The 24,019-nt window shown below is 34.2% G+C and overlaps 1 protein-coding gene across 3 annotated transcripts in view; it reads left to right on the plus strand.

The window, feature by feature from the left end:
* Window positions 1–24,019, plus strand: part of LOC124370714 (protein FAM193A-like) — a 60,406-nt gene that overhangs the window by 11,648 nt on the left and 24,739 nt on the right. For all 3 annotated transcript variants that reach the window (XM_046829016.1, XM_046829021.1, XM_046829026.1), the window contains exons 3-13: window positions 197–349; window positions 783–925; window positions 4,525–4,712; window positions 5,381–5,511; window positions 6,015–6,125; window positions 8,198–8,320; window positions 8,397–8,505; window positions 8,591–8,678; window positions 21,826–21,926; window positions 22,799–22,934; window positions 23,153–23,290. In XM_046829016.1, the coding sequence (XP_046684972.1) occupies window positions 197–349; window positions 783–925; window positions 4,525–4,712; window positions 5,381–5,511; window positions 6,015–6,125; window positions 8,198–8,320; window positions 8,397–8,505; window positions 8,591–8,678; window positions 21,826–21,926; window positions 22,799–22,934; window positions 23,153–23,290 (1,421 nt within the window). The remainder of the gene's footprint in view (window positions 1–196; window positions 350–782; window positions 926–4,524; window positions 4,713–5,380; window positions 5,512–6,014; window positions 6,126–8,197; window positions 8,321–8,396; window positions 8,506–8,590; window positions 8,679–21,825; window positions 21,927–22,798; window positions 22,935–23,152; window positions 23,291–24,019) is intronic.

A 24,019-nucleotide genomic window follows, 5' to 3' on the forward strand; every position in this document is an offset into this window, starting at 1 on the left:
ATGCTGGAAAAACTTTACTAGGGGCTCGCGCAGATCTTGCCCAAAGCAATAGAGTGACCACACAGCAGCTTTCAACATTGTAGTTGTGCACTTCAAATTGTCGCTGTGACTAAAAGTTGCAAGTTTACTAAAGACCAATCATACCAGTTTTTTTAAGTTGCTATTATGTCTATACTACTTAACAATGTTTGCTTAGGGGTGTCACTGAGAACACAGTGGAGGAGATGAGGAGACTGCAAGCCCATTGGATGGACCTGAGGCAGTACATACGGATGGTATACCGTATGGCTATGGAGGTCAAGTCCCCGGCTGATGGCTACGAACACTATATTAAGGAGCACGTTCAGAAGTATGGACATTTGCCATGTAGATTATTGGTAGTGTATAATATGGTACTTGGCCTATGTATACTAGATGATTATGTTCATTCAGATGTCCTTTCTACAAACATCTTGCAATAGTCACTCTTAAAATTTAAGCCTAAACAACTGTTTTACTCAATAAACAAATTTTTATCTTCCCAAAGGAAGCTTCCTAAACTGCATATCATTTCGAGGTAAACACAATTACAGTATGTAAAAAATTAAAATTTGATCAATCAAAAAACTTCCAATAATTTTATATTTTCAATTCGATATTAAAAAAAAACCAACATTTTATAAGTGAGGTTCATAAAAAAATGGGGCATTATTAATTTTCGTTATGTGGAAACTCCTTTAGCCTACTCATTATTTAAAAGTGAATTACAGGACTGAGCAAATCATACTGTTGCTTTCTCACAGGCTCTGTATGTGCGACCCACACCAGCTGTTTCAAAGGCTTGAGTCGCAAGTCCAGGAGTTTGTGATAGAGACCAAAGTAAGACAACTGGAACTGCTCAAGAGGGAGAAGGACTCACCAGTATTACCGTATCTGTTCATATCAGGTAAAATAATTACTCAATAACGTACAACATACATAAGTTTATTACACTCTACACTATAGGCCTACTCCTCTAACTCATCATCAGTATTACGATGTTGTAACGTGATATATTTTTAGGTGTCACAAAAATGTTTTAGTAATTAAATATAGTTATGGATCTTTTAATTTTGTTTCACTACTCCCAATTTAAATGTTTTATTTATAGGAGTATTCTGGAATAGTACAATGTTTTAGGTTGGCACAGATCTGTATCATCAGAGGGTATTGTCAAGAGATAAGCGGAATTAGCAGCTCTTGTTGATAGGGACCGATAGGAAGAATTTGCAACAAAGAATATTTCAAGATATCATTGCTACTATTTAAACCATTGAAGAATCAGTCACAACATTACAACATAACAGTCACAAATAATTATACAACTATAATTAATGTTGTGTGAACAGGTTTCTCATCAATGAATACAATGTCAATAACTATCTTATGTATTGAGATGGTCAGTATTGTATCAACAATTCCAAGTCTAAATATCTGTCTAATTACTACTATATTTTAATAGCAATAATTATACGTTAAAATTCATCTACTTTTTTAATTATAATAAGATTTGTTTTAACTCTTATAGTACCATGCTAAAATTGGCTAATTTCCCTTTAGTACTCATTTATTAAAAAAAGGCCAAAATTTATTATTGCAAATACCCTATTTTTTAAACATTTGTAATGTTTTCTGCCACTGTTTAAGAAAATAGCTAATGTAACTAACAAACGAATTAAACTAAATAACAAACTAGTGCAAAACACATTAGAAATACTCCACACATGCCAAATATACTATGACTGGCACCATGCACATACATGTCATTGACGCTGTACATGACCTTCAGTCTCCCTGCCTCCCGCTATTAATAGATGCAGCTGCACCCAGCGACATAAGAAGTGAGCATTGACTTACATTTTACAGTTTGTGAAGGTTCCATGCATGGAATAAAAGAACATAGCTGCACTCTGAGTAATCATGAAGATGCTTAAAATAAAATGTAGCCAAAACTTGTATAAGCATCAAAGGCGTTAAGAACAAAAGTCATGAGATCGCGTATATGCATCAACTGTGTTTGAAGAGTTAAAACAAATATGACCAGTTAGTTAAAATACAATAAATTGCAATACTTATTTCATAATTCATAAAAAAATAACAACATTATAATTATTCAACAGTAGTCTAAATAAAATATTTATGAATTAAAAACATCAAGAAAATAAAATACTATAATAACAACCAAAGTCAATAAACAACCTTAAAACACAAAATAAAATACATTAATTATTCAACAACAATACCAGGTTACTAAAAAATCGTAACAAATCAGTTTATAGTCAATATTGCATTATAAAAGAACACATATAGGTTCCTATGGATTGTTCTGAAAAAAATTCAAACTCACTATAGTAAATTTTACTTATTAGTAAACTGTACAAAATAAATAAATAAATAGTCTGTGCTATTAATTTCAAAGAAATAATTGTCAATAAACTACATTAAATAAATAAGTTTCTTTTTGTAAACCAATTTTGGTGGTATCGCACAAATAAATATGGCAACACTTCAAGTTTACAAATAAATTTAAAAAGTAAGATTAATTAAAAGTTCAATTTAAGTGCTAATGTCTATAATGAGACCTACAGTCTTCATACAATCATATTAGCAACAAAGAAAGCATTAGTCTTCAGTGAGATTTGAACCTACAACACTTCAGTTCAACAAGTCAGTCATCTACCATCTGAGCTATCTGGACTTGGGAATAATCAGTTGAATAAAATAGAATCTCAGCTAAACTGACTGACAAGGTCAGTATAGGTATGAAGAAACAGAGATGAGCCCAGTGGGGTAAAACTGTAACTACAGTCCAGCACTAATGATCTCATACTATCATCTAAACATCTGATAACATACTCAGGTCTATGCACAATTAGATAGATATAATAACTAAACTTTTACTTGTAGTTTTACAAATATTACAAATTGTACACCTCATTACTGTAGATAAAATCTCACTTGACCGCATAGGTGTAAACTATAGGACTAAGAGATAAGAATAAAACCACAATATTTAAGCTAGAAAGCAATAGCATATATCCTTCCTTTTCTCACTGGTGGGTCTTTCGCCCACTCTGATATAACATTGAAACCAGTTCCTGAGAGCTCTCTCTTGTCGACTTGCTCATGAAACACTAATTACGGTTGAAACTGTGTACGATCCCTCGATTCATCTTTCGTTGATTAATACAGTAAGTAATAATAAAAACATCTACTAAAAAATAATTATCTTTTATTTATAAACTGTATTAAAATATTAAGTTATAGTTTCTTGTAAATCAAAACAGGTTATTTTATTAAATCAGTTGATTTTACATTAAGTTTGCTTGACGTATGTTGGCGTTATGTTGGTATAATTTCATAATTTCGAGTTTGTATAAAACAAATTACGGTATTTTACAAAATCGGTTGATTCTACACTACGTTTGCTGAATGTATATTGAAACTGGTGTAATCTTACAAAATATTAATAAATAAATTCTGGTTCTTTTAATATTTTCAACTCCCTATGAAATAACAGATCTAATAACATTTTTTTGGGGAGTGTCAAGATTTTCCACTGACAGATTCAAAACTTCAGTAGTAGATGCTGGTAGAAATATATTTTCCACATTAGCATTTGTTTCTCTAATAATCGACTCAAGAAAAACAATCAATAACCATTTAAAAATAATCTAAAGGTTAATTACCTGGCATAGGTACTCACAAGCCAATGAACTGAGAAAATAGAAATGATTTCATGTCTGGGGTATCAGACTAAGTTAGTATCGGTTGGGGCTGCTTATGTGCACAAGGTTTACTAGTAGTGTATTTGATTGTGGAAATTGTTGGTTATCTGAACATGAAGGCTGTGGTGTTACTTGGGGTTGTGATTGAGTTGAAGTGAGCAGAGTGTTTGTTCTGGTGTCAGACTGGTTTGGACTATTATCCAGATTGGTGTCACGAACACCGTACAGTATTCTATATCACTTTCAGTCACTAGTTGGCCTCCACTACTAAAACAGTCTTCTGATTAAGAGTTATAGTCAATGTCACAATCTATTTTGCTAATTGTAAAATTATTACAATTCCGTACTTACCTTTTCTTCCATTATTCATTTTAAAAACATGCAAATACTAATCATAAATTTCTTATTCAACCTCTGTAACTGAAATCATGAACGAATGATATTAACAAGAAATATAATCTTCAAAAAGGACTGACCTATATCAATAATTACCACTGACTGCTAGCTTACGTCAAGAAATAGTGGCAAGAGTGTGCCAAAATCTGCCAATGAATCTGAATGGCATCAGCCACACACGCCATTGGGTCCACCTGCAGTTAACATATTAAATAATGGTTGGTTAACATATTAAACCAACTTACAGTAACAATAACTAAAGAGTTAGTTTGCCAATTGTAATTTGGTCTGGATCACACAGTCATTCCAATTTCCCAAGTCCCTTCCATTGAAATGTTTCTACCTTTTGGACTTTAATCTAATAAGGAAAACTGGTATGCAGGTCTACTAGAGAGCTACAAGAAGCTGATGGCAGCTGCCAACGAATTGGCACCACTGTTAGAGCAGCTGCAAACTGAACACCTTAACAAGTTCAACCTGACCTGGAAGGTCCTCAACCAGCATCTCTATCAGAGTTGTGTCTACACAGATCCTTTTGTTCAGAACAAAGTTCCTGAGTGTATAGCCAAGGTGGGTAATCTCCCTATTTCTTTTTCCCATAAATAGCCAAAAACATTCTTAGACTTAGACGATTTCCTTTAAAATTAAAGGGCGGTCAAGCTGCAAGTGCTCCAAAGTTTCATGATTCTGGTACATTGTAAATAGAGTGGGTTATTCATAAAAATACACAACCTCCGAAGATATTTCTTTATGTAGTCATACCATATAGCCAATACCAATACCATAGTCTAGCTTGTTCTATTTCTTTAAATAAGTTCAGATACAATCTTTGAGATGGTGAGATAAACATGAGTTTGCTAATCTTTAAACCCGCAGTGATCCCCATTTCCATATGATCTAACCTTCAATGGCCTCATATCTCATATATTAATTTATATATATTTATATTTTGTCCTTGTATTGCAAACTACTTAAAATTCTTGTCTTGTACCACTGTCATTGTTGGGTTACTAAAAGGGCACTTACTCACCTTTCTATAGTCTTTAAAAATTAGTTCTCCACAGGTCCTGTCTTTACAACATAAATTTTAAATTTCTATCAATAGCTGGTATCCCTCTTTGAGTCACTCAGGTTGTTCTGATACTTTGATTAGAGTTGATTGTTGTTAGCCTAAACATTGTAATTTTAATTTAAAAACTACTTCTGTGGTCTAACATTAGCACTGTTTGTGATTCCAGTTGAGTAACAGTTCTCCAGATCCTGGTGACAAGTATAAGAAGTTAGTTCGAGAGTTCCTGAGCTTCGATGATGAGATCACACTTGTCGGTAGTTTGTGGCGGGAGGCAGAGACTCGAATACATCAGTACAAGTGAGTATATCCAGGACAGTAAGAAAACATTCCACGTAAGCAAACTGTACGATTCTTGTTTAGGAATATAAATTTAGAAGATAAGTAAACTATAAATAAAACAATATGATCTAAATATTGGTGTGGGGGGAGGGGCTATAACAAGGTAGATAAATTGGGGAGAAGTTAAAACAAAACAATAAAAAATATAACAGGATAGAGTAAAACTCACTCTTGTAACAGTCTGTTTGGGATTAGAGTTGGTGTGGGATGTTCCTGGTATGTGGATACCTATTAAAATAAAAAATGCAACTTGACACAGCAGTTCGTTTTATTTCCTGATTGAAGTCCAAGTAGGATGACTCAGAACATGAAAAACACCATTATTAAACACAAGTGAGATTCTGCTGAACACTGATGTTTTACTGTATACTGTTGAGCCATGGTGATCATATGATTAGGTATTATAAGGAATGTCATGATGTTAATGAAAGTTTAGTTTATGATTTTTTTTAATGTTCCAGTCAAGAACAGGCAACACTGAAAGCCAAGCAACGCATGATGAAAGAAGACTGGGAACTCTTCAAAGCTCAAAGGAAACTTATTCATCAGAAAATGTTGAGTAAGGCTAACAGGTAATTTTTTCAATTATCCCTACTTTAGTGGGATGAAATGTCAGTAAAATTGTATTGATATAAACATGAATTCCTGTGCGAGCTATTAATTTTTAAGATAGTGTTCTATTTTTGAATTTGTGCAGAATCTTAAACTTAAGTAAATCCAAGTTATAATAATAATAATTGGACAAGCTTGTTTTGTTCTTTTTCATCTAGCTTGTCAATCCTCATTTATCATATTTTTAGATTGAACTATACTATAAGCATTGGATCTTGTTTTCAGAATTCTTAATCTTAATTCATATTAGTTCTTTCTATCTATCATTTTTTTCTTTGTCATTAAAGTTCACTGTTAGTTCAAAATTATGTAAAGCATTGAGTTACTCTCGTTTCAAAATACATGTTTCTATATTTTAAGTTTATACCTTTTGCAAGATTCTATGGCATACAGCATCCATACTCATTGTTACTGTTAATATGCTTCATCTACTGTAGTTGCATTTTATACCTTATCCTAAATCTTTTTAGTCAAAAATGCATTTAAGTGTTGAGTTTTTGTAACTAAAATTTCTACTAAAAAGAGCTTTTGGAGTCATTATCATACCTAAAAATGTTAAAAAACATAGTTGAGCTCTGTGATCTGATAGTCCAGACAGGAGTGTTTTCACAATGAACTTATCAGATTAAATATTTTTGTATAACCAATTAATCAAGAGTGCTGATGTATTTATTGCCCTAGTGGCTGGAAGGTGAAGTCCTTCCATATTATATATGCATATTGCTAGGATTCCTCAAATTTAGCCTTCACGGTTATTTAAATTGTTTGTGTTGATGTCATCTATAATAATCATGTGATGCCTCTCATTGCACAGATTATCATAAAGTAAGTTAGTTTGATATTAAATCTAAAACCACTCCAGTATTGTTGCTTGGAGGTCTGTATATTCCTAGAAGATAGACATGTATATTCGTATTTCACATCCATATCATACTACCAATACAAGCTCAATAAGCTGTTGGCAAGTGAGGGAATCGTCGATGAACAAGCCAAAAAATTTAGTTAAAGTATCAAAGATTGGAGATATGAAGAGTCTGCCTGAGGAGTTTTGCAATGATTTTAATGAAAATTCATAAACTGTGTTTAGTATGATTTAGTTTTAAGCTGTTTGCATCGAGCCAGGTATTTAGTGGTTGGATACTTTAAATTAAGGATTGATGAAGGACATATGTGTTACTTGCTGAGGTAACTATGGAAGTGTCATCAGCATACATTAAAATTTGCTCTTTGGAAATGAGTTCTGGGAGATCATTGCAATAAATAAGAAAGAAGATTGGATCAAAAATTGACACTTCAGAGATACTTAAGATGACTTCTTTCAGCTGCCTGACTTCTTTCTTTCTTCCACAGCCACCTTTTTTTGACGATTCATCAAATATGATTGTAACCAGTTCAGAGCAACTCTGCCAATTCTATAAAATTTAAGCTACCCAATATCACTTCAAAATTAACACAGTTCTTTAACTGAAAAACCCGCCTTCCTTTTTTTTGCAAGGCTTTTTGTGCCTTGAAAAGATCACAGAAAGCACCAACAGCAAAGTGTGACCCATCCACTGCCCTCAAAACCCTGTCCACAAACTCAAAAACAGCATCTCCCAACTTTGGCACTTCTCCCATGTCGAAAGCCAAACTGTAAAGGGGACAAGATGTATAATTAATTGTCATTCCTTCACTCCTCTACTTGAATTTATAAATAAAAATGGAAAGTGTTATAATTGCAATAATGGAATGGTAATTCCTCTTGCCTTCCTACAAATAAGATTACGGATTGATAAATGTATCCAAACCTGCAACTATAGTTTCTTCGATTTTAGGATAATATAAATGTTAACTTCACATAAAAGTTTCTTTTTTTAAGTTTTGAATTTTTTCTTGTACTGAACAACAAAACAAGCAAAATGCAAGCAATATGAATATCAGCAAAATGCTGTCTACAACTAGTTCCAAATTATTTGTTATAGTAATGTTCCAAATGGAAATTTTAAGTGTACAGTAAACCTCTATGTGTGTATTAACAAGCCAGATGTTTCAGTGATCTGAGTGGCGAGGCTACGTGTCACCGTAGTTGTCCATGTGATGAGTGCGCCATGAGTCACCTGCTAAGCTGCGGCGGGCTGGTCACTCCACCCCACTCACCTTCTCTGCCCCCCACCAGGTAACATGTCAGCACATATTTAGTGGAACCTGTGTAAAGCCAAGAGCCCTAATATTGACTAGTGTGGTGATTGCAGTGATCACAACGGACGCGGGCGCGTGGAGGGAGAGGGACGAGAGCAGTCAGAAACGACAACAGAGTGTGAGTGTCACGTGTGTACGGCACCTCCCATCACTTCACCAGTGGTAACTCTATTTTTCTATTAACTGAATAGTAGTATGACATAACATTTGTTTAGTAAGACATTATTATTTACTATTTTCTGTTCAGGTGGATTTGGAAACAGCGGGCTCAATGAATCTCAACCTACACGGAGGGGGATTTCACTTGTATCCTCACATACATGGTACTGGCGGAGGTATGTTGGCTCTTGAACCAGTAAAAATTATAAATGTATTTGCTGATGTAGTAAATTACAACTTATTTTAGATAAGGGTAAAACCTGGGAAATTAGATATTTTTCAGGCTGAGTTTATTCCACTGTTTTGTTTAACTTTCCTACTTATTTAATTTATTTTGTATTATAACATTTTCAGTTTTGTTCTACTAATACAGCATTCTGTTTTTTAGAGTATTTTTAACTCTATAGAATTGAATTATATTAATTAATACAGCCATTTTGTATCATTCTTCTTTGTTTGAAGTTTGTTTTTGACAACGGAAGATTGTGAAGGAAACAGAATTTTTTCGGACATTTACAATCGTTCAGTGATACAAACAAATTTTGAGATCTGCAATCTGATCTCATCTTCAGGGGTAAATAACTAACCTAACACATAATTAAAAACTAGGTTAAAATAAACAAATCATACCAGAGCATTGTGACACACATGAGTCAGGAAAAGCAACCACCATGTTGTGTGTCAACTTCACCAACTCTAAAACATGCACTTAACCCTCCGAGTGGCGGTACTTTTTTCGCCAAGTGGCGGGACATATTTACTGATTTTGTATGTTCGCAAAAGAAAATTTATATAAAATACTGTAAATTATATAAGTACGACATATCATATATCAATTTAAACATATAACACACAGAATAGAATGGTGATAATATGAAACACTTACCTTGGATTGGTGCAAAAAACCAATGGGTTGAATTCCAAAAAAAGTTTAAATTTTTTGTTTGATGTTAGGCTGAGTAAATGTTACTAAATTTAATTTTTTAACACAAATCCAAAATAGCCATTTTGTTTAAAATTTAATTCTGAACAAAAATATGTATCGTTTATATGTATTATTCCTAAAAACAACACACTAGTTGCTTATCAAAACTTTTATTTACACGTTTTTTACTGCGTTTGTCAGTATCAGAGTCAACCTCATTCCTCCTCATTCTTCCTGGTTTGACAGGCCTCCAATAATGTCCCAAGTAAGGGAAACACTCCCTATGAACCCCAAAATTACAAGCTGAGCACCAGAAGTGACTTTTGTCCACACACTGCACAAAGTCTGGTAAATGAGTAATCCGGTGAGGAAGATCTGCACTTGGTCCAGGAGGTAGTACACAGTAGGTGGATGAACTGTTTGTAAGGATACCATTATTGCCACCATATCTAAATACTTTATAAAATTAAACTTTGGTTTCTGATCATTCTAACCATGCCTAATATATAGCGTTTATGTCGTGGCATAACATTGGAAATACCGGAACAAAAAAGGCTTGTGTTAATAGACGCTAGAGCGTCTCTGCCACTCGCGAACGAGATTTAATAGACGCTGCAGCGTCTTTCACCACTCGAAGGGTTAATAAAACACTAAACACAACGCTAATTATTAAAACTGAACTACATAATACAGGTCACAATAAGTTTGCATTCTTTTGTGTCACTGAACAAATGGCAAATGTCCAGAAAAATCATGTTTCCTTCATTTAGATCTTACATTAAATTACTTTTCTTATATGAGGCTCCTTACCATTATGTTGCAATTAAAAGAGACTTTGTGTCCATAGTACAATGATGTCTATTGTATGTTTATTATTTTAAGACTTTTAATTGTTATCACATTTCCTTTGAGTTTTCCAATTTGTTTTTATGATGAAAACCTCAAATTTGCTTGAATTTTTCCAGCTTATATGAGTGGTCAACCTGTTACATTTTCAAAAAGTTGTATTTAAAAAATAAAAAAATATATTCCAGATAATTTTATTAGCTATAAATACTGAAGAATATATTTGAATCTCAGAGGGAAAGCTCTTAAATATCATTTTATATAGAGGTTTATAATTATTTTGTACCCAGTACTCTACCTTGTGCACTAGTATTACTCACTTGTATATGTAATTTAACTTAAAAAACAAAATAAAGTAAGAAATAAAGGAAAATAACTCAACATATTTATTCAAAAGTTACCAACAGAATGATTTTCAAAAAGTCAAAAGTAAATAACAACAATAATAAATTAATATAATGCTGGCCAAACTCTGATCAGCTGATCAATGTACTGGGTGTACATCATTCCATTTTCTTTGTTCGTTGAGACGCTTGGTTCACCCTGTACATTAAATAATCATCAAATTGTCTGGGAAGTGTAACTGCTCTCCGGGCTGTTTCTGATCTGAAGCCTTCATTTTCATGTACTGGTAAAGAAACTTAGCCAGAAGTGGGCTGTCCACTTGATTCAGCAGTCTGTTGTACTACCTCACTGTCATCTAATCTGGCTTCAGTTGACATAGCTGGTTCTGGAACACAGGGTTTCATGAATCTCTCATTCCTGACATACACAGCTCCATTTTTACCATCTTCCACTTCATATGAACGATTTCCTCGACTATTGACCACTTTACCGTTTTACCGTGAGTCATCTTCAAGTTTCTTCTTATACTAAACCTCTTCACCGACAAAATTCTTATTTGTATGTTTCTCCTGATCGGATTCTGTTATTAGTGAAACTTTCTTAAACATCTGCTGGATCCACAATTTCTTGATTTGCTCTGATGTTTGCATTTTGTATGAGCACTGTCACAGGGATCCCGTAATGGCTAAAGTACCTTTTGCAAGCCAGAATTGTTGTTTTTGGTGTGAGATCGTTCAATTCGTCAGTTTCAATCAGAAAGCAACGAAGCCCGTCATATATCATATATCAGTTGTTATCAGTCCCCGCCGAAGCAGGAACGGATCGTCGTCGTTATCTCTAGTGCCGGTCAGTATCCTGCCATAAGTTCTAAGTGCTGTGCTGTCCGTATCTGTGGATACAGGTTAAATTATATTTAAATTACTTTATTTTTTAACTTATTTAATTTAATTATCATGTCAGAAAAGTGCGGAAAGTGCGCTGTTAACATTATATGCTAGTGACATTGTAATTAAGTGCGTCGATTGCGCATGTGCTACTTCCACTCTTTGTGTACCAACCTAGGTTCCTCTCAGAACTTAACCAAGCAGAGAGTTAAGAGCTGGAATGTGTGAATTGTGTAAGGGAGAATCCGCGTTAACGGTTATCTAAATAAAAGTAATGATCCGACGCCGCAGACGGGACGAAAACTATCCTCGACGCTATTCACTCAATGGACACTAAATTAAACACTAATATAAGTCAGGTGAAAGGATCGATTGGACTCGTTTGCGGGAGGAGTTTTTTCAAAGGTTTAAACGAAAGATGTGCGGCGATGGAAGATAACCACATCGAAACTTCAGCGTCGTTGTGCCAAGCTGGAGGAGAACAATGGTGCAAATTACAGGATGAAGTCCAGGATCTGCAGCAGCGTCTCAATGACTCTGAGCAGCACTCTCGATGTGCAAATATAGAATTATCGGGCTACCAACTACCGAGGGAGAAGATATTTACACTGTACTTGAGAAAGTAGCTTTGCGTGCTCGGGGTTGATTATGCTGTAACAGACATATCGGTAGCGCATCGACTTCGGCTCTTTTCTCAAAGAAACATGCCTATGCACCAATAATAGTGCAGTTTGTCTCCCGGAGGATGAGGGAAGCGTGGTTGGCGGCGTCAAGGAGCAAACGAGGCCTCAAATCTACGCAGATCTCAGCATCGCTTCCAGAGAGCCAAGTGTTCATTAAACCCTTTGGATGCCAACGTACCGGTATTACGGCCGTCGGCTACTCAACTGAAAATCGCCAACGGCCGTCCGTAAATATAGGTACGTCACGTTTTTTTCACATACGTAATTTTCTTATAGTTCATCTTATTGCCGCGAAATTTTGACTAATCGATAGTCGATTTAGTTGCTTTGCAACCACAAAGTAGTTAATTCGTTTTTATGGACTGTTTGTTTGGTCGTATTTTTAGCTTCGCAGCTGTTGAATTGTTTGGGTCGAGATTGAGGTTTACGTTCGTGTTGCTATGCGTTGTTTACGTTTGTAATTCTCTATCATTACTTTTTTGTTGTTACGGCATTTTTTACTATGCCCCTTTTATTAGATTCATTGGTACTTTGGGATTATACAGACCATACCCAGACATGAAATCGTTATTTGACATTTAGCAACAAGCGTAGAAACAATATTTTGTCGATATAAAACAGGAATTGTCTTATCGCAAACCCCTCCCCATCCTCAGACAGTTGACATTTAGCTTCTACTGATTACTAGATTAGCGTTAGTTTAAGAACAATATTTCGTTAGTATAAAACAGGAATTGTCTTATCGCAAACCCCTCCCCATCCTCAGACAGAGGTCAAAGTCGAGCGGTGGAGTAGATAACGTGATTGCAGAGGTCTCGCCACCCGTTCGCTTTGTTGTACTTTCGTATTTTACCCCCCTACATTTCTCCAAACACAAAAATTCAACAAAAAATAAACATTACCAAACAAAAACTAAACTCTTTCATTGAAAAAAAAACACACACAAAACTTGTCATTATTCTTGATCAAAACTCCGCCACCCAAAAAGCGAGTGCCTCCGGCCGAAGGTGCTTCGGAAGCTCGCGCTGATGTCAACGAAAGAAAAAACATCCCTCGAGATAGTATCTATCTCAGTAAAATATAATTCTAGAGGGTCTGATCAGAAATATAAATTGAATTGTAATGGAAAGGCAATTATGTACCGTGCCAAAAAACTTAAATAATCATGTGATGCCGCGCGGCCTGCCGTAATCGGGGATTCTCGAGAAAGATAAGATAACAGCGACCACAATACCGATCACAATACCTGGAAATGCTTGTTGATTGATGGAATGTTAGTTCTGTTACTCAAATACATAGTTTTTATAATGTTCTAAGTTCATTGAAAAAAGTTTAAGCGAATCTGACCTCAATTAACAATTGATAATCTTTGTTAGTTTGTAATTTTGTAATTAAAAAGTTGTTTTTTCGTTCTACAATGTTTGTTTTTAATATATCTATAAATTTATAAATTTTTGTGTTCTTCATAGTGGTGTGGTTTAGTATAATCCCAAAGTACCGATTTGTATAGTGTCAAATATTGATTTGTGAATATAGTGTAACATTACATACAACGTCCATACAAATTACAAAAAAACTGTGCCCGTGTCACATTTAGTGAAAAAAATCATAAACTGGACTTCTATATAAGGTAGGCTTTTGAAAATTTTGTAATTAGGTTAAGGGTTAGATATAGTTTACTAGGATATAACAGGAAATCAGCATACATTTTCTTTTAAACCACTTATTTGTGCTAAAAAAATGTTTTTTGGAAATTTTTAATTTTTTTTTTCTTAATTTTTTACAACTTTTTTTATAAGTTTAAATTACATTTATGCAACTAAAATTTACCGACAGAACAAGGGCATTTCATAAGCAAAATAATGGTAAAAAAAAATCATCAATATCTGTTAAAAAATAAAAATGTTATGATACATTTAGTGAAAGCTTGCAAAACTGCTGTAAATGCCCTTGGCGTTTCTGGGTATACTTTTGGAAAATGGGCTGGCATCCAAAGGGTTAATGAACAGCTAACACCCCACAACAAGACTCTGCTAGGACGCGCCCGGAGTTTGCAGCGGGAGAGGAGGATTCCACTACGCTGGCTTCTTTCAAACAACAAAGTGCTGATCAAGCTGCTGAGGGCGAGAGCCTTCTATCCGGGTGCTTCAGCTCAAGGACCTAGACCGCTTTGACAAGTAATCATAGAACTTTTAAATATTTAAAATATTATTACTCATCTTAAAATTTTTTTTTGGCTGCTGAATACCATATTTATAGGCTACACAATATTTATTTACTTTTATAGACCACAGAATAAAATTATTTATTATTTAGATTACAGTATAAAAGATTTATTTGATCAAAACATATTGCTATTTTATACCTTGTCAACGTAAAATTCCCTTTATCTCGCTATCAAAGTATCATATCTGCCAACACTAATGCTAATAAAGTAGTATCAGAAAACATGCTATGAGTAACAACATTTAGAATAAAATACGTTATAAATTCAGCTTGTATGTTTTAAACCGAAGTAAATAAATTAAATTTTATGCAAAGTTGACGCTGTGTACTATTACTTAATCATGATTTAATGAGTTATGTATTATTCATTATTATAATTAACCACAGTTCACTTAAATTTTGTTAAACCATTTTTATTTATTATGAATCTCAAACTGACCTTTTCTCTTTGATTTATATAATTATAAAAGTATTTAACGGACTAACAGTTAAAAATAAAAATAACAACAAGTTCTTATGCTATGTTTAACTTCAATGTCATCTCACAAGAATCAGTTTATATGATTGATGCGCTAAGGCACTATATAGCCTATATAATGTAAATATTATCCTTATTATTAATTATTATGTAACAATTATTATTTTAAACTTGTTTACTTGTCCATCAGCATAATGTATTGTACTTCTGTATTCAGTATACCTTATTATTTTAATATAGGATATTCAGTATAGGCATATTATTTTAAAAACTTGTTTACCTTGTCCATAGCATAATGTGTGTACTCTGTTATTCTGTATCATTATTTTAAGAGTCGAAGAGTTGTAGTATAGTTCTCATTATTTGATGGTTTCGAATATAATTTCTCCCTATAAGTATAATTTAGAGTAAAGTTGAATTCAATATTATATTTTTTCCTTGTTCACATTTAATCACGGCTGAAGTTGCCACAATGTTCAAAGATTTCTTACCATTTAGTATACTTTAGTATTATAGCCTAAGTGGAATTTAGTTCTGGTTTTAATTCATATTTTTGTACTAATTTATGTATGTGCACATAATGTAACTAAAAGACCTTTTTTATTATGACTTAATTTTTTGTCTTAAACAATTAAATTTTGTTTCTTTTCATTGATTAGATTTCTGTTTAGATTGACACAGAAAAATATTCATAATACATTAAAGATATAATTTTAGTTTTAGTCATATTTTGACACGAGTAGCACTTCATTTAAATATTATTGTTGTACTGGGCAGCAGAATGATGATGAGGCTGTGATGACACCGCTCATGCTGGATGACGTTTTTGATGACAATATTCCTTTCAATTGCTTTTTTTTTTTTTTTTTTATTTTTTTTTTTTTTCCTTGAACTGGAAAGTTATGATAGCTGTTTAGATTTTTTTCATGATAACGGCAGGTGATTGTTTAAGAATTTTTCATACAAACATAAGAAGTTTTCAAAAAATTTTGATGAATTAATGGTATACTTAAACGAGGGGGGGTGTGTTCTTTTGTCATTACACTTGATTTGGTAATTATGTCGGAGTGTTGGGCTGAGGGGAGGAGAAAGCGCACGTACACATTCAGGGATTTGATACGTTAATTACTAACACACAACGGAACCAAAAACGATGGACTTATTATAATTAGTAAAACAAACGGTTATCAGTAAAGGCTGCTCAGATAGCGTTAGGTGACGTTTATGGTATCGGATTGGACTTTACTTACTCAAATTAAAATGTTTAACTTACTTGCTTTATACAGAACCCACGACAGTAATCTTGATTTATTTTTGGATGGACTAGAAAACTACTATGACAGTACTGGACTAAATAAAACATGCATATTTGTTGGAGATATTAATATAGACTTATTGAAGGACTAATTCCAATGACTAATAGATATTTAAGTTGTCTTGCATGGCGCTTGGGCTCATACAGTGTATTTCTAAACCTACTAGAGTGTCAAACAACCTTCAATCTTGTCTGGATCATATATTTTGTGAAGGATCAGCGATATAAATAGAGTAAAAATCAGCTGTGATCCAGACAAATATAACCTGACCACTACAGCACTGGACTCACTATCTCTGCAGCGGCTCCGCCTTGCCACATGATATTCACGCCGACAACTATACGCCCCACACTTATACCGACCACGCACTGCTGACTAACAATTTGTCACTTGTCGACTGGACCCCCGTCTTAACATGTTTTGATGTTAATCAATGTGCTAATATATTATTTAAGGAGAGAGTTCACAAAATTCAATATCAACTGCTAAAAAAAAAACCAATAAAAATTAACTCTGCCAGAAACAAAAAACTAAAACCATGGATTACTTCTGATCTCGTTCGTTGTATTCGTTACTCGGGATGGGTTGAGTAGAAGAATTTAAAAAAACAGCCATTTAATGTTATTTTACGCAATCAATATCAAAACTATAGAAGATTTTTAAGTTCTTTCGCTGAAAAAAGCTCAAAAGGGACTATTATAGAACCAAAAATCATTCATTCCAACGGCAATCCCAAATTATTTTGGGGAATAGTCAATGAATTAGCAGGGAGATCTAAAAGTCGAGAATCATTTCCCATTAGTAAATATTTGTCTACGGCATCTGTTGTCACACCGCGAACTTATTAAAACAAATAACTAACGAATTCAATTTTTTCTTTGCGGCCGTGGGGCCCGGGACAGAATCTAGCAAATGAAATCATATACGGGAGGTCATCCAGTTATAAATGATTGCTGACTATAGACAAACACTAACTTTATATTTCACACTGTGACAAGAATTGGACATCATTCATCAGGTGGCTGGACTGCGGGGAGGGTCTGCGCCGGGCCCTCGATGATGTATTCGGCTAATATTCTAAAACTAAATATCAATTTTTTTTTCTTCCACCCTTACTTCATTTAATCAATTTAAGTATCTCTTAAATGGCGTTTTTTTCCAAATTTCTTCAAATTGGCAAAAAAGTCTTCCCTCTACATAAGTTCAACGAGTTCAATGATAAAAACAACTTCCGCCCAATTTCCCTGTTGAGTGTTATTTTCAAAAGTGTTAGAGCGCATAAGTAAAAGATCAACTAGTTTACATATCTCCAAGAAAACGAAATACTGTGTGACTCTCAGTACGGGTTTAGGAATGACAAAAACATCACAAACGTTCTTTTTGACATCAATAGAGAGATAAAATTGATAGCATTTCGGATGGAACGCGCGTTCAATGTTAATTTTTCTAGATTTAAAAAAGGCTTTTGATTCCGTAGACAGAAGCAAATTACTATTGAAGCTTGGAAAATGTTGGGGGTTCGCGGCACTGCTCTCTCATGGTTTCGGAGCTATCTCACCGATAGGTTACAATGTGTGTCTATTGGTGGTATAAACAGTGATCCACTACCCTGTGGAATACGGTGTGGTCCAGGGCAGCACTCTTGGTCCAATTTTATTTTTAATTTATATCAACAATATATCAAAATTGAATTTAAATGGTAAATTATTCTTATTGCTGATGACACCCCTTGTTTTTTTAAGAGGAAAGTCTTGGCCAGAAGTACAGGCAAAAGCATCAAGTGATCTAGAACTCTTTTTAAAAAAACTTGGTTTGACCAAAATGTCCTTTCTCTTAATATAACAAAAACAAAGTTTATGCCGATTTCCCTAAGAAATAGTACAGATTATAATTTACAAAACTTGGTTATTCATAGTTGTGGTTCTAACAACTATCTTATTAATACGTGCACTTGCGAGGAAGTAGAGAAGGTGGATTACTATAAATACCTTGGAGTAATTTTTGATTTTCGGATGACCTGGACCCACCATATAGATATGTTAGTACAACAAAATATTAAAAAATATGCTTTTGTTTTTCAGACCAAATTAGTGAAATTTTGATGGAAAAAAGAAATTAAGTTAGCTTACTATGCTTACATTCAATCACTTCTTTCTTTCGGAATAACTGCTTGGGGAGGGGCAAAGACCATCTATTCTATATCCCCCCCCCCTCTTTGTTTCTCAAAAACGCATACTAAAAATAGGGTTTAACAAAAGTCAACGTTATTCTACTGACACACTCTATTTAGAGAATCTGCTATTCTTACTATTCGCACAACTTTTTTTAAAGACTCTCCTGACGTACATTTACCTTAATTTAAACACAATATTTTTCAGAAATTACCCACCATCATGATACTAGATATGCGCATAATGTTAGGACTGTTACTTTACAGTTACGTAAAGAGTATTCTACAACAAAACCCCTTTTATATATCTAACATTCTATATAGAAATATTGTGTTCATCATAATAGCTGCACTCTCTTTTGAATCACCCTCCTTGCCTGTTTTCAAAAATAGAGTGAAACAATGGCTACTCCAATTAGGTATCACACAAGCAGAGTCCATTATATCTGCAGATTACCGAGCGGCCTGACCTGCAACACCCATCCTCAGGCACTTATAATATTACACCCGACCACTAGACCACTATACTACTAAACCAGTACTACTACTAAACCATACTACTACTGCTACTACACTACACTACACTACCATTCATACTAGACGCTACATTAGTACACACCACACTACTACACTATTATTACATAGAACCATGCTGACTTGATCTCCCCTGGGCCAACCAGACAATGATATGACGCCCGTTGCATTATCATAGATAAACTAACACTGAATTACTTTTTTACTAAACGTAACAAGCCAGTTCTCATATTAAATCGTGTTTCTTTTATTTTATTTTAAATTATAAATTTTATGTTAAAAATTCTAGCACATTCTATTTATTAAATGCTATTAAAGATATCAAGTTAAGATTCATGTTAAGTTATCGTGGCGGACGATCAACTGAAGCCTGCGCACCAGGCTGAATGCCCATGCAGGCTTTATTCCTTATTAATTATTTAAGTAATATCTTAGCTAGATAACTAGTAAAACTATTGTTTTCAAACAATTCTGTTTAGTTCTTTACTATTGTCATTTGTGTTATTTCATGTACAGTTGATGGATGGAATAAACATTCATTCATTCATTCATTCATTCATTCATCTTGATCTCAAACACATCTAGGCCGATTCTTTCAAAAGGGTGAGTAGGCAGTTCATGAGATCTCACTTCTATTGATCGTTGATTGGTAGCAAATATAGCACAGATGTCACAACTTCTTACCGTGCCGTCAATTTTAGATAACATTTTTGCCAATAACACTCATTCTTTGGTAAGCTTTTTTGTTGACTCTATGCCTAAATGACCACTCTGAATTTTCCTCAACTCTTTTGTTAACACTTTGGTACTCAAGATTTGCTTACCTTTGAGAACCACTCCCTCTTCAAGCACCAAGTCCATTCTGTAATTTCAGAAACACACTAAACTTAGTGGAACTCTCTTCTTTTTTGCGGCCAGCCATCTGAGATCTGTTTGGTCAAATTCTGGATCTGCTTATCTTTGGCTGTTTCCTCCATGATCTTCTTAATGGATGTGTCACTCAGTTTTACTGTTTTTACATGGTCATAATAAACTCCTGTTGCAAGTTCTTAAATTGTACTGGTCTATTCAAACTGATTTAAGTGACGGTTAATTTTGTAGTCATCAAACTGTTTTTCTTGATTTTCTAAATTATTTGGTGCTTGAGATAAAGTATCGGCCAGATATATATTCTTTCCTTGCTTGTACTTTACCATGATGCTGTATCACTGGAGAGTCATGATCGTGTTCTGAAGTCTTTTTGGACATTTCATCAGTGGTTTAAACCTTTGAGGTCGACCGGGACAGCATCTGTCCCACTCGTGATGAGTGGCCGAGAAGCGCGTGGGACAGCGTCTGTCCCGGCATACTTGATAACTATTTGAAAACAGCTTCATTCTATGTTTTTTTACCACAAAACATGCATAAAATGTAATGAAACACAAGTTTTCCAAACTAAATTAATGTAAAACACAGACATTAACTGAGAGAAAATTCATTAGATTAACTCAAAATAAAAGGAATTTAGTTTTACAAAATAAAAACTTTACTTGGAACCAATTGAATAAAAAGTAAGAAAGTTAGAGGCAAGTAACTAGAACGATGTGTGGGACATGAGATTTGAGTGAAATCCCACCGCCCAGCGAGGGCAGGCAGGTCTCGCGCACACCGCCACTCGGACACAGCACACGTCAAATAGCACCGGCGTCAAAGGGTTAATAAAATTACTGATCAATGGACTGTGATCGGTTTCCACAATTATGCCGGATCTACCATAAAAATATTGATCAAACCGATTGCAGGCAAACATGATTGCAAGCATCTCTTTTTCAAACTGGGTATGATTTCTTTGTGAGCTTGATAAGTTTTCGATGCATATTTGACTGGTCCCTCTCTTGAAAAAGTGTACAGCCGAGGGCAAAAGATGAAACAACTGTTTGGATTGTTAATGGTTTGGTTGGGTCATAGAATTTGAGGAGGGCTGCTGTTGATATCTGATGTTTTGTTCTTTATTGACAAACGATTTGATCTAACATGAGCTTATCCTCCATTTCCTTTAAGTCACACAGCTTTACAAGAGTCATGAGCCTCATGAAGTACTCCTGGTATGTCTCTTCCATCTCCTGTTTGGTTGAATTAAACAAGTACCTTTTGTATCTAATATTCAACTCTGGAGTTATTTTCTGTTCCAGCACACGTAGCACCTCATTCACTGTTGTCTCAGGTTCATCCATCAACCTGTAAATTATCCTACTGGCCTTATCGCCAATGATGCTCATCATTGAAACTTCTTGAACAGAGTGGTACTTGTCACAGAGCCTGGTTGCTAAGGAATAGTTGCTGAACATCTTCCAAGTGTTGAATGTTCTCCCTCATGTTGCCATCAAGCTTCAGCTAATCAAAGTTTTCAATTCAATGATTTTCAAAAAGTCAGAAGTAAACAACAATAATAATAAATGAATAATTATGCTGGCCAAACTCTGATCAGCTGATCAATGTACTGGGTGTGTATCAATATGGGTTATGTGTAGCTTTAGTGTAACAATCTAACAAATTAATAATTGTTGATGTTATGAACATATGTATAAAATAATGTAAGTACTTACTTCTAGTAAGTAATCTTCTGGCATCAAGATTTATAAAAAACTAAGATAATCCATCTGGAGTTATCATAGATTTTAAAGTTTACTAACTCAGTATAAAACACAATTAATATATAAATAAAAAACAAAACAATATTTGAAAGTTCTATCACACACAAATTTTTAACAGGACACGACATCAAGGCTATTGGAAAACAAGATAACTCACTTTACAGTTGTAATCTCATCATCTCATTACAATAATATCTTGTTATTCCCTATGAAAAATCTAATACCTCCTTTATTACAGTACTAATGTGTGCAGGTACAAATATAAACTGTTGTATGTTTGCAGTAGTGGGAGACAATGTGGCAAACGTGTACCCCCATTTGTACAACATACATTCCTCGCTCCTGTCCAACAATAAGCATTTGGACTCAATAGACCATAAACAGGTAACTTCTCCCTTCTGGTATTCTCCATGTATAGAATTGGAATCCTAGATTTATTCGCCACATAAATTTATATGACCACAATATAGATATAGTAAACATACATATAACATGTCAAAATATAACATTTCATAATTTTTATATACACTATTTGTATGTTGGTCCTTAAAGGGTTAATAGAAGTTTGACACAAAGCTGTGGCCTAACATCAGCTAGAACTTGTTATATTATCAGCTTGAAATTTTTATCCTTGTTCTTGAAGATTTTTACTGTCATTTAACTTAGCATTGAAGAAGTAACATTGTATTTAATAAGACAATCTAAGCATACATTCATCACAATACACCATGACAATACAAGAAATGCTGAACTCTTATATCAACGATTTCTCTTATTGTAATTCGGCAATTGTTTGTAATTATTTCTTTCACATTTCCATTGATTGTTGATGTTCTGTAACATCTAGGACATTCGTCACCTTCAACAGGATAGTAAGAGCAGGCTTACTTTTACCAGAATGGAAAGATATGCATCTTCTTCATCGAGTGTTTTCTTTTTAATGTCTCTAAAACAAAGAAGAGGATATTCTTCCAGTCTAGTAAAGGAAATCATGCTGTTTATCCTATCAAAATTCTTTAGTTATTAGTTGTTAATAATATACAGTTAATATTTACAGAAACCTAGAATTTAGAGCACAATTTTGGAATTAGATTACATTGTTTTGGAATTGGCCCATAACTATATGTGGATTTTGTAGACTAATGTAATGGCCAATTCTAGATTGAAACCAATAATCCACTTTAGATTGTTATTTGTATCTTGGAGAATGTTATCCAGTGTAATATTATCTGATTCTGAGGTTGTGATTGTTGTAGCCAGTACAGGTAGGAGAGGCGAAGGCAGTACCCACGCTCAGGCCGACCACACCACCTATCCCCCCACCCAAACGCTCTGAGCCTCCGCCGCCTATCACAATCACACCAGTTCCTCCACCTGCTCAACCAGCCAAAAGTAAGTTAGTTTACTATGACTAAATTAGTTTATTTTAATTTAAGCAGCTGAAGACCAAGTGTGGTCAAAATAATGGGTTTTTGCCTTCTTGAACTATCAGTTTACTGTGTGCAGACTGTGGGAAGTAAAATACCAATAGTGAAATGTTCTGATGCCTTAAAAAACTGTGTTCTATTGTGTATCAATTAAAAAAGTATAAAATCTCAATTGTCCAATAGATGAGTTGAAGGGAAGTGCTACTACGAAGCCCCACCGACACACTACCACCCAGACACCTGCACCACGGCTACACCAAACTTTGCCAGATGTGGTACCTCCCACCTGCCACAACCACGGAGAACGTAAACCTGCTTGTCGTAAGTTCTGTCACTATTAGTTAGGTGCTACCTAAAATGTAAAGTTTTGTCTTAGTTCTTGCTTTTTGAGGTTTCATCAATTGTCATTTTAAAAGTAAACATTTGAAGGGTTGGGTGTTTAATTATTAACAAAATTATTGAAATATTAAAATAACACCAAACATGAATATTTAATGGTGATATGTATTTATGTCAATTTCCCTTATCTGGAATGAAATGATCTCAGTATCTACAGTGATTTTGATTTCTATAGATAAATCGTTAGTTACTGTTTGAACATCTTCAATTGTCAGGATTTCTCTTGTAACTGTATAGAAGTGTGGTATTTCTAATACTTTTCCTAACCTGGAATGAAACTGAGTTGCTGCGCTCAGGGAAAACTGTAAATTCTCAAGGAGTTTTGATACTTTTGGAAAACTTAGGAGAAAATCAGTAACAGAGTGTTACAATGAGGCAGTTCAAGTTGAAACGACCCACATCGTACCACTGATTTTCTTGACTATGCATTTGCTTTCCAACTTGCATGCCAGTGCCACAGAAATCAAATTTAAAGAACAATACAAAAGCAGAGAAGAAATTTTTAGAGGAAATAATGAATGAGAGTACTGGAGGAGGGAAAATTAATACATAAAGTCTTGTCAGTTAAGTTCAGCTAACACTGGTCATGTGTTGTTTGATCCCTTTACTTCATTTTGAATTACACAAGTTATAAGTTAAGTGTAATTAATG

This window comes from Homalodisca vitripennis, chromosome 1 (genome assembly GCF_021130785.1).
Source record: "Homalodisca vitripennis isolate AUS2020 chromosome 1, UT_GWSS_2.1, whole genome shotgun sequence".
Lineage (NCBI taxonomy): Eukaryota > Metazoa > Arthropoda > Insecta > Hemiptera > Cicadellidae > Homalodisca > Homalodisca vitripennis.